We start from the raw sequence: 10,801 nt of genomic DNA on the forward strand, positions 1-10,801 counted from the left end.
GTATAATGTATTTAGCCCAATTGTCGACAGAATAAATTACACTATAAAATATTACAATTAATGGATATTATGTACCCCGGTTAAATCACACCTCGCTGCATTCCATCAGGGAATGTTCCCGTGAAAGATCCGGTTCGAGAAACCAAAGATCGTTTGCTTCTGCATAGTGTTTAGCTTAAGAATGCCATCCATATCCTGCATCAGTTTGTTTGTTTTGCGCTGCACGGATGCGACCGTCATGGCCACCTCCCGGACCTGATTGCCATCGATCAATGCGCCGATCCGATCGAGCTGCTGCTCAATGGAAGAAAGGCGCTCCTTCTGCTTACCGATGATGGCGAACGTTTCCTTAGATATTGCACTTGGTGGCAGGAAAATGATCGTTTCGCGCAACTGTTCGCCCAATGTTTCGACTTTGCTCTCGAGTCGCTGCAGCTGATCGGTCATCTCGCTGGGTGCGGCCGACACTTTGTTCAAGCCATGCAGTATACCATGCTCTAACAGTGTTAAACGATCGAGTGAATCTTTGTAGTGCGTGATCGTTCTGTAGTATTGTTCAACATCCGATTCGATGTCCTTCAGAATGTTATGGCGCGTTCGCTGTAGCTCCTCAACAGCGGTTACCGCGACGAGCTCATCGGCAAGATGCATCGAATCCGCTATCATTTGCTGCATTTCTTCATCACAATCTTCTGTTTCGAGCGACATTGTGTTGACAATTTGTTTGCAATTCGGTAAAAAATACAAAACTTTATTCACTTTTACTCAACAGGATCGTTGTTTACGTTATTTTAATTTTGACAAACATACAAAAATCACCTCATGACAGCCGAACGGAACGATGAGGTTTCTGGCAACACTGGCATTCCAAAGGCATTGTCGGAAAGCGCTCTGTCAAAGTATGCGGCATGTCCGAACGGTGTGGTAAACAAAGATTAATATTTTAAAAGTTTCGCTGGTTTTTGTGCACATTTTGAAGCGAGTAGTGAAAATGAATGTCACCCCTGTAGTACGATTAGCTTCCGATCGAGTAAACATTCCACTCGTCTGCGATGATGGCCAAAACCAACGCCTGTTCACACCCGGCGAGGTCGTGACGAGACAACAAGGATTTATGCGGTAATGAAATAGCACAAGACGGTGTTCGAACATCCGGACGGCAACTAATTGATTTGATTTTGCTTTTAGAGGCCATGGTACATACATGGAGGACGACGCATTAAAATCTTCCGTGGCGGGTGTGATGGTACAGGTCAACAAGCTGATCACGGTAAAAGCCCTCAAGGGTCGATACGTTGGTGAAATCGGAGACGTGGTAGTAGCTCGCGTAACCGAGGTACAGGAAAAACGTTGGAAGGTAGATACAAACTCCCGTTTGGATTCGGTTCTATTGCTGTCCTCGGTCAATCTACCGGGAGGTGAATTGCGCCGGCGTGGTGTGGAGGACGAAAAGCAAATGCGTAAATATCTACAGGAGGGCGATCTGATCTCAGCCGAGGTGCAAAATGTACACTCGGATGGTGTGCTGTCGTTGCATACGCGAAGCTTGAAGTACGGCAAACTCTCCCAGGGAATTCTCGTCAAGGTGTTCCCATCGCTGATTCAACGGCGCAAAACTCACTTCCACAACTTACCCTGCGGTGCTTCGATCATTCTGGGAAACAATGGCTTCATCTGGATATCTCCAATTGCTAACAATGAAGGAGAAGGTAACAGTCATTTGCTCGTTGGAATGTGTGTCGGTTTAATGTCACTAATCGTGCAATTTTCCGTTTAAGGAGGAGGTTTTACGCAAAACCTGGATGATGTAGTGACGAAGGAGGACCGCAAAACGATTGCCCGGTTAAGGAATTGCATTCTCGCACTGGCACACTGCAAGATGATGCTGCACGATACTAGCATACTGTACGCTTATGAAGAGTCCTGCAAGTACGAAACTTCCGAACTGCTTCATCCGGAATGTATGGCCGATGTTGCGTTTCTCACACAGCATCGTTTGCGTGTATTGGAACTGTAAGTTAAAGATGTGCTAATAAAGGTCTTGTGCTGGACAGAACGAAACTGGTTTATTCATATATGTTTCCCGAAATTGTAGTAATTTTATTACACAATAATTTTTCGAAAAATCACTACGAAATGTCAACAATGTTCGCCCCAGACCCGCACAATGTGCAGCGTGTGTTTACGAATGCGCACAAAAGCGAAAGTGCAAAACAAAAAGCAGGAAAGCAACAGCAACAAACGATGCAACAGCGAGCTATCTCGCTCGCACTGATAATCGTAAACTGATACCGCTTTCGAACGTCAGGCAGGCGCAGGTTTGCATTCGATTTGAACAAAAATTTTCACCCACAAATTGTCATTCTTGGTTGCAGCACAAGTACAACGCAGGGCTGGCGTGTCCTTCGAAGACGGTTCTTTAATTTTTACTGCTAACCTAGTTACCCTCATCTTCGCACACAACATGGAGGGGATTCTGGTGTTCGATCAGACGAACGATTTAATCTACCACAACTTCAACGAGGCGATGCGAGAAAAAATGTCCAAGCAGGCGTACGAGTTGGGTTTGCTCGATGAGGAGTCGGCGGTACAGTAAACAGAACGGTTTCTAGTGGGTGTAATTAGTTTTATCAAACGTGTTTTTTCCCTTTTTGTTCTGCAGTGTCCAACCCAGCAGCTTAACTCGAATGTCCTGATACAAATCTTCAGTCCGCTCCTGGCATCGCAACGAATCATGATGTGCCAGTTCGACAACGCGTACACCTCGATTCAGATGGATAACAACCTGAACGTCGTGTTCGAAGAGGTAAGTTGTCCAGGAAGCCTTACAAGCGCCCAACCGCGGTAAGACGGTTACCTTGAGTCAAAGAAATTCCGTCAATTAGGTTGTTGGCCTCACACTTTGGCAACGAAAGCAAAAGAAAATGATTAACGTTATATAGCTGTGTTTTATCGTTATCGTCATTCTCATTACACTGTCGTTCTGTGTAGTTTTTAGGGTACATTTTCCTGGAGATTAGCACGAAAGAGATAGAGCTGGTAAAACGAGAGCTGGGAGCATTCATTTCATTTACCAAATACATTTGCGGACCTAACATTTTTTCGTAAGTATACCGATTGAACCATGATGGCCTCGAGCTACCTTTAAATAATAAATCCTTTCACTTTCTTTTTAGCATTAAAAGCGATGCAGGAAAAATCGACCATCTGACCGAGCTGATCCGAACCTATCGAGAGCTGTACGTGGTAAACCAGGGCGTACTAATGGAAGCAATCGAACAGCTCCTAGTAAACGTGGATGTGAAGAATACGGTGGTTACTGCCCTGCAGGCCGCTACCGATCGGCTTAAGCAAGATCCACACTCCCAGCGTTCACATTCGTTGCTGTTCGTGGGCAGCAAATTCCTCGCACGATACAGTACCCGACAGGCCCAGGAGTTGGCCGCCGTGGATATGTTCTTCCTGAACTTGCTCTGCCAAATGCACAGCCGCCGTCGACAGCGCCAGCGTATCGTGTCGCAGATAGTGTTCCTGCAGGGTAGCGTTCACCAGTCGTACGCAGGCTGTGTACCGCACATTGTACACGTGGTGCACCTGTTCGAGCACGTGTCGCTGGTGCTGGTAATCGAGCATGCTCATACGGCCCTCGCAAGCCATCTGTACGACGTGTACTTTGCACTGCACAAGCTGCAAAACCTGCAGAGCCAATTCGATCTGGACAATTTGCGGGGTGCATTCGATGCGCTCGACACGTACGCAAAGCACACGCAGGACGCACTGAAGAAGGTGAAATCGAACAATGCCGAGGTGGAGGAAAGCATCCGAACGTTCGGCGTGAAGTGGGACACATTGCGCAAAAAGTACACGGACTATTTTAAAACCACCGACAATGCGCTGATCGTGAAGATTGAATCGAACATGCCGATGTTTGTCGAATCGGTGAAGGAACTGTTTCGGTTGCTGTGTGCGAGTTGCGCGACCCTGGAGCATGGTTTGCAGCGTGTCACCGATATTGCCGATGTGGCCGAAGCCAGCTTGAACGAGGTGTTTGTTTTGCTGCATGTGAAATCGCAGAAAAATTTTACCATGGGATCATATCCTTTTCAAATGTTTGCGTAGGGAATGTGGGTCGCTGGGTGAATGATTTCGTTGGTTTCGTTTTTTCCTTAACTTGGTTTGGTTTATTTTCACTAACACGTACATGGAAGAGTTTCCAGGTATGGTACATTTCATGCATATAGATCGGTACAATGGAAGAATCGTTGCACCATCACTAGACGATCATGATCCGGCGGATATCCTTAAAGATAGGGTAAGTTACTATTTACTATTACTGTTTACTAATGTATGCTCCAAATAACTAAATAACGAATTTAACCGTTTTTCAATATGAGTTCCCTGGTACTATGATTTGTTTGTATTCGTTCGTTAGATGTAGAGATTTTGTAGGTTTGATAACGTTGTCAGTTGATTTGAATTAAGACACTTCGGAAACAGTCAGCCCTCCTGAGAAAGCACAAAGAACGTGTGACCATATAGATTTGCCTACAGAGACAAAAGTTGAAGACCGAGACGAAGTGTCCTCATTTTGCGTCCAGGAAGACGTAATAATTGGTTAAATAATGAATAATACTTGGACAAGATGGACATTGTTATACGAAAGTGTTTGACAAACGTGTTAAAGTGTGATATAAAACGTTTAGACTTATCTTTATATCAAGAACTCAATCAATCCAAAGTCCTGAAGGAATTTCTTTCAGGGAATGTGATAAAATTGAAGGAGATACATTCAGGACTTGCGAAGTTCTGGGATATGGTCACAAAGTAACTTCTAGAAATTGAAGTAACAAGAGAAAGAATGTATGAACTATACTGACGATTTATAATGACGACGTTGTAAAGACGAAGACTGACTTGACCTTCACACCAAGAACTCACTGCAGGAGATGAGTTGATTCGACATTTCTTGAAGAGCACAGATACAGCGATTATATCTTCAGAGCAATTCAGAGTGAAATAATATTAAAGTAAAAAATGAAAGTGACACCACGTAAAAACTGGACCAAAAGTTACATTCAATTACCTTTATCAGTGTTACTTTCATTGTCTTCTGAAACCAGTACATTTTTTTATAATTCATTGGTTATATATTTATGTCGGCTTTGAATTAGACTGCCAAAACTAAACTTGTTTATTGGCGCTCTGTTTATAAAAATATTTTCTTCTGCTCTTGAACCCCGATCCCGTACAGATATGGTCGATGGTCGATTTTTCACGCAACTATCTCGACAAAGGTTACATGTCGATGATCTGGAAGGATGTAACGTTCAGTTACGCATACTTCCTCTGGTTCGAGGACGAACACGGTGCGACCTTGAAACCGAACGAACCACCAAATCATGGAGCCGTATTACCCGCCACAAAACCCTCGCTAATAGCCGGCATCCTAGCGGGCGACTACTATCAGTAAGTGCTTTGGCCAATAGCTTAACCACTGCGAGGTCATCTTAAGCTGACCGAGACTGACACGCTGATTGTTCATTGTAGGCGCCTTATCGAATCCTGCTTTCCACGGACACCGTCGGGCAAAGTCCGCTGCTACGAACTGTTCCTGGTACACCTTGGGCTCGTTACGTCAACGATCGTGCTGGAGCATTGCCGTCGGCTGGCCGTCACCATCACGGACCTAACGGGATGTATCGGAAATCCGATCGATCTGCTGTAAGAGCGAGCGAGCGAGTGTTCGTGCCGAAAGACTTGCCAACTTTCGTGCGGCTAACCAGCTGAATGTTATCTGTCTTATTTGTTGTTTCCGTTTCATGTAAGTGAATTATTTAAACTTGTTTTACTGGTGCAAACGTTTGTTGGCCGGCAAAGTTGCACACACTGTTTTCTCCACTAGTGTACTGCACTTGGCGTTACGATGTTGCCGCTACTTGTAGCCGGCATTACCGATTCATTAGATTAACATATGCCAACGACGGAAGATTGTTTGCGCGGAGAACATTCCGGCGCGGTTGGTGTGTACCGGCCCGGCCAGATCATTCCACATGTATGGTGACCATAAGTAATGTTTATTTATTAGCAACTGTGCCGCCTAGCGGTCATGCATGCATACTACTTATCAGTACTAAACCTTACCACCAAGACCACAGACCACCACCACCACCACCACCACCACCAACCATTAGCGTCACGTATTTCATCAAATTGATTGTTTGTTCCTCCACCCGTCGGTCGCCACGCGTCTTGCTGCGGGTTGGTACGGTTGGTTCGAGCATTCGTTCGCATTTACGGTACCTTTTGCAATATATATTGTCACTTTAAACGTTCCACCGAATCTGTACAAGGTACATTATTTTCTGCAGATTTTTCTTCCCATCCCTTTCCCAACGGTTCCTTAGGAAGTAGAGGTTGTTTAGGATTTGCATTAGAAAGCAATACATTCACCCGAGAATGGGATATTGGATATGGATTTTTATGACACGTGCGTTCAATTAATCCATATCACATGCGAAATGATGACAAACAAGCGTCAAAAAAACAGAATATAATTATTCTAGCGTTGTGTTTAATTAATCTTTTGAGAAGAATCTTAAAAGGATAATTAATACGCATCTTTCGAAAAGAAGAATTTCGATTGAATCTTGCGAACAGAGTAGAGTTGTAGAGTTATTTTGTGAATCAGTTACGAAAAGTCCTTTATTTGAGTCTTCTGAGAAGAACTATATGAGAAAAGAATAGTACTGAAACTTCAATGAGTTCTTGTAGTTCTTCATTGTAGTTTCTAGGTCTTGCATATATTAACCATGAAAGGTTCTTGAATACTTGAATATTCAAGATTAAATAGCTGTCCTAACGTCATGCGTTACAATGCGATTTTGCAGCACATTTTCAATTTTGTAGCATCTAAACAAAATTGCATACTACGAAATTTCCCACCGGGGAAGGTTAGATGCTTCCCATGCTCCAATAGCGACCGGAGGAAAACAGGCGAGGTAATGAAGGCCCTCAATACCGTATGATTAGTGTTGATAAGACCTAATTGCACTGTCGATGAATGTTGCTGCATATTGCTACCTCGTTCGCGCTGCAACCTCATGCACGCGAAACACGGGCCATAAATAATCGTCACGTTAAACTCCACCCCGCAGCGGGCAAAGCAGTGCGAAAAGAGCACTTCTTGATGACACCATCGGTGGTAGTAGTGGTGGAGACCACCCTCCAACAAAGACGTCCTCTTGGCCGTGTAAATGTCATTTAGGTTATTTTCATAACAATTGTGCCAACGGTGCGATGAGCAGCACTTTTTACAACAGTTTATGTGGAGTGGTTTATGGAAACAGCCAGGATCACGGTTCTCGGTATGGGACAATTATAATAATCATTATTGATAGCGATACGGTGGCGCGCAATCGAGCAGTGCATCTTCGGAACACTTCCGCTCGTGCCGTGACACGTGCGCGAACATATTGGATTTTGCATCAGCACATCCGCGCATCGTGGAAGTTCATGATCATTCTGCGTTGAGCATATTTTTAGCACGTTCGTTCAACGGATCGGGGCTGGAAGGAGATTTTTGTTTGTTTTTTGTTAAATTCAAAATATCCCCAAATATAAGTGACGAAAGGTTTTACGTCATCCTTGCAAAAATAATGGCGTCTGGATGGTGGTAGAATTTCATCAGAGACGCGTACCAGCGTGATGCAATTTAAGGGAGATGACGAAAGTTGTGACGAAATAATAATTATTCAACGTTTTCATCTAATTGCAGGTAAAACAAGCTAATATTTTTGAAGCTGATCAGGTATTGAATTGAAGAAAATCAATAATTCCTAATAGTAGTATTACGTTCAACGTCGCTATCGGAAGTTGTAACACGCCAAATTTGTGCGGATGTTCTATCGTCACACGCATACGCATGTTCGGGAGTAATAGAATCACGAAACCTAACCCAATCCTCCTTCGTTTACTAACACCATGCGCCAAAAGTCGAACAGCGCCATGTGTCGTGCCTTTGGTGTGACCGCGAATGATCATCTTCGGAGCAAAACCCCGGTCGGGATCGGATCGAAATACGGTCCTCGGGTGGAGGAGTCAGGAGTCTTTTTTTGTTGTTGTTGAATGAACGATCGTGGCCATTAGTTTGCGCATCCATCGGGTCGCTTTGGCGATCTGTCAGTCGAAACTGTTCGTCTTCGGGGTAGGATCGTGGAGCGGTTCGATAACTGTTAGATCAGCAACGCCGTTAGTATATCGGTAACGTACGTACGTGCGGGTTATTTTGTGACCTTCGGTTATTTGTTTCTATCTGCCAGAAAGTTTTACCAAAAGTGGTTCAAAGAGTGGTGATCTTTTGTAGCTTATCGTAACAGCAACAAAAAAATCGGGGAGGGCGGATCTATTCAGCGCGGTGATTATTACATCCGAAGGAAGGAAAAAAATCGATTGTATAACATCTCCGTCCTTGAAGATCAGTTTTTGCTTCTATGTTGCAGTGGATGAGGATAAAAGTTCGTCCCGGATGTGATATCTTCTTATGACATATTTAAGAGTTTATGTTACTAGAAGCTCAAAAATTAATTGCGGGTTATTTGTGAATATTGCACAGAAAATACTTCCACATCGTAAAAGTTTTGTGCCTCCGTTACATACAAAATCTTCGACGAAAAGAATACTTCTGGATTCTTTCCCTTTGTCGGGCGTATCGCGCTTCAATGTCAGTAAGTGTTTTTATGTAACCATCATCGTCCGCACCTTGCACTTGCACTTGCCACGGATCCAACGCTCGTACCGCGATCCACGACACAACCGATCGTCGTCCGCTAATAGCAAACAACTCTGTAACCTGTCCCTTTTCGGGTGGTAACCCTGTTCGCGGCAACATTTTCGTGGTGCAAGCGGCTAGGGCAGTTGCTGGTTGCAAAACCCCGTCGTGTGGAAAGTGTGGCATTTTGAAAATTTAGTTGAAGTGTGTTTGAAGGGCTTTGGAAAGCGTCTAGTGTGGTGAGCAGTAACCGCCTTACGGGGGAAGGGTGCAAAGCGATCGGTTGTAAAAATAGTCAAGGGCCACCTACGCCTGTGTGTTTGTGGGTGGGATTCGCGTGATCGACGGTGTGTGCTACAAAGTGAAGGCTTACATAATTACCCCGCACAGAAAGCCCTAAAACGGTGGCTACACAACTGTCCGTTGCGTTTTCCACCAAATCCAAAACATCTCCAAATCTGCTGATCGGTGCACCGTTGAACGTTATCTGCATGTCGGAAATGGAAGTTCCCGAAGAGGTAAGTGTCCGTGAACTGGGTTGTGTTCTACTCAATCAAAATTTTAAGTTATTCCTTAGATGGGTGTGGCGTTATTTCTACCGGTCACCATATGACATTGGAGCAGAGTCCTAAAGATTGTTTATCGACAACCGATCCATAAGGTCCACCGGGTATCAGTTATTACGCCGGTCATAAAGGTACACTAGGAGGCCATTTTCGCCAACATTTCTTATCAGACCACCCGCTTGATAAGCGAGAGAAAGGGGTGATAGTTATCAACACGTCTAGTGGCGTAAATTATGTCGTCCATGAGTGACAGCCCGGCCATAAAGAGCGTAATCTTCGTTAGATGTGGTGCCAAAGCGATAAAAATGGCAGTGAACGAAAGGAAATAGCTGGAATTGCAACAAATTTAATATCTCTACGGACAAGAAAATGAGATGGCAACCCATTTTGGTCAAAGTTCTACGATGGCTAAGTTCTTCATAGAAGTAACGAACATGGTCGGCCCATTCTTATTCTGGAAGACTTATATATTTTTACATCGTACAATAATTTTGAACGTTATTTATGGCCCCAATAAGGGTAATCGTGTCCAGAGTGCTATAGACACAGACCACACCAAAGGCATCCTTCAGCCTGAGGATTCAAAATCCCATCGCGAATTCGTCCCCACGTGTCCATAAGCATTCCCAATCGATTCCGGATGTATATAAATAAAACGATCAAGTAATTATCGGGTTTACAAGAGTTTGTGATTACGGTCGGCATCAGTCGAGTGGGCGATAAGGAAATAAAGGGGGGTTCTTCCTGAGAGCGATTTATTGGGACTTTACCTTTAACGTGCAAATTGAAAATGATTGCTCAACCTTTCGGTATCATTGCGATATTAACTTGTGCTGTATTCGTTACGCATGATTGCACAATTGTGCCAATTTGTATAGAGTTTAATTCATTTTTTTGTTTTAGCTAAGCAATTGATTTATTTAGATAATTAGATTTAGATTTAGATAATTTTCTATTAAAACCCTCAACACAACTCCGGACATTTAGCATTGTCCGCACCATGCGATGCAACCTGATGCAATTTTGCAATGCAATTAAGTTTGCCCGTTGGTAATAAGCATGCCAAGCGCTCGGTATTGTTGTACAGCCCCTACCAGAGGGTCAGAGTTTTACGAGATGAAAATAAAAGTACATTTCTACACTAAATGCAGCACAATTTGAACAAAGTAAAGGGCATAACAAAAAAAAGCGAGAGGATCAAGTTGTTGTTGCTATTGTTGTTGGTTTGAAAGTGTATTTCCCCACCAGTTTGTGACGTCACGCAACCGCTTTGGAGGTGTGTCATTCGTTGCGTCTGCGCGCAGTTCGACCGATTTGACGATGTGTGCGTGTGTTTAGGTGCAACGAAAAATTCCTCAGTAGGCGCGTAGCACGTGCAAATGCGTATTGAAAGTGAATAATAGAAGAAATGGAAGGGGGATATGCAGGGGGAAGCAGACTCCGAATCGAAAGCATTTCCACTTTTCCC

General features: G+C 44.0%; 2 protein-coding genes across 3 annotated transcripts; both read left to right on the top strand.

Moving 5' to 3' along the window:
- Nucleotides 1–912: 912 nt before the first annotated feature.
- LOC128297757 (exosome complex component RRP4) lies at nucleotides 913–2,048 on the top strand. 2 transcript variants are annotated; one of them, XM_053033449.1, is made up of 3 exons: nucleotides 913–1,119; nucleotides 1,189–1,715; nucleotides 1,779–2,048. In XM_053033449.1, exons 1-3 carry the CDS (start codon nucleotides 992–994, stop codon nucleotides 2,015–2,017), a joined length of 894 nt encoding a protein of 297 aa, XP_052889409.1. In that variant the 5' UTR covers nucleotides 913–991; the 3' UTR covers nucleotides 2,018–2,048. The 2 variants fall into 2 exon arrangements, with proteins under 2 accessions (XP_052889409.1, XP_052889408.1); XM_053033448.1 differs by having other exon boundaries at nucleotides 1,189–1,709.
- Nucleotides 2,049–2,379: 331 nt separating this feature from the next.
- Nucleotides 2,380–6,463, top strand: LOC128296931 (BLOC-3 complex member HPS1). The gene is made up of 7 exons (XM_053032463.1): nucleotides 2,380–2,587; nucleotides 2,663–2,806; nucleotides 2,992–3,104; nucleotides 3,177–4,094; nucleotides 4,198–4,312; nucleotides 5,252–5,466; nucleotides 5,548–6,463. The coding sequence occupies exons 1-7, from the start codon at nucleotides 2,465–2,467 to the stop codon at nucleotides 5,723–5,725; spliced, it is 1,806 nt and encodes a 601-aa protein (XP_052888423.1). The 5' UTR covers nucleotides 2,380–2,464; the 3' UTR covers nucleotides 5,726–6,463.
- Nucleotides 6,464–10,801: the final 4,338 nt, after the last annotated feature.

The sequence above is a fragment of the Anopheles moucheti genome, chromosome 2 (genome assembly GCF_943734755.1).
Source record: "Anopheles moucheti chromosome 2, idAnoMoucSN_F20_07, whole genome shotgun sequence".
NCBI lineage: Eukaryota > Metazoa > Arthropoda > Insecta > Diptera > Culicidae > Anopheles > Anopheles moucheti.

What these genes read in the sequence shown, in the direction of transcription:
- LOC128297757 (XM_053033449.1), top strand. Translation starts at nt 992, where the DNA reads ATGAATGTCACCCCTGTAGTACGATTAGCTTCCGATCGAGTAAACATT. An exon ending in AGACAACAAGGATTTATGCG is followed by an intron (nt 1,120 to 1,188) that starts GTAATGAAATAG and finishes TTTTGCTTTTAG; the next exon opens with AGGCCATGGTACATACATGG. An exon ending in CAATGAAGGAGAAGGTAACA is followed by an intron (nt 1,716 to 1,778) that starts GTCATTTGCTCG and finishes TTTCCGTTTAAG; the next exon opens with GAGGAGGTTTTACGCAAAAC.
- LOC128296931 (XM_053032463.1), top strand. Translation starts at nt 2,465, where the DNA reads ATGGAGGGGATTCTGGTGTTCGATCAGACGAACGATTTAATCTACCAC. An exon ending in TGCTCGATGAGGAGTCGGCG is followed by an intron (nt 2,588 to 2,662) that starts GTACAGTAAACA and finishes TTTGTTCTGCAG; the next exon opens with TGTCCAACCCAGCAGCTTAA. An exon ending in CTAGCGGGCGACTACTATCA is followed by an intron (nt 5,467 to 5,547) that starts GTAAGTGCTTTG and finishes TGTTCATTGTAG; the next exon opens with GCGCCTTATCGAATCCTGCT.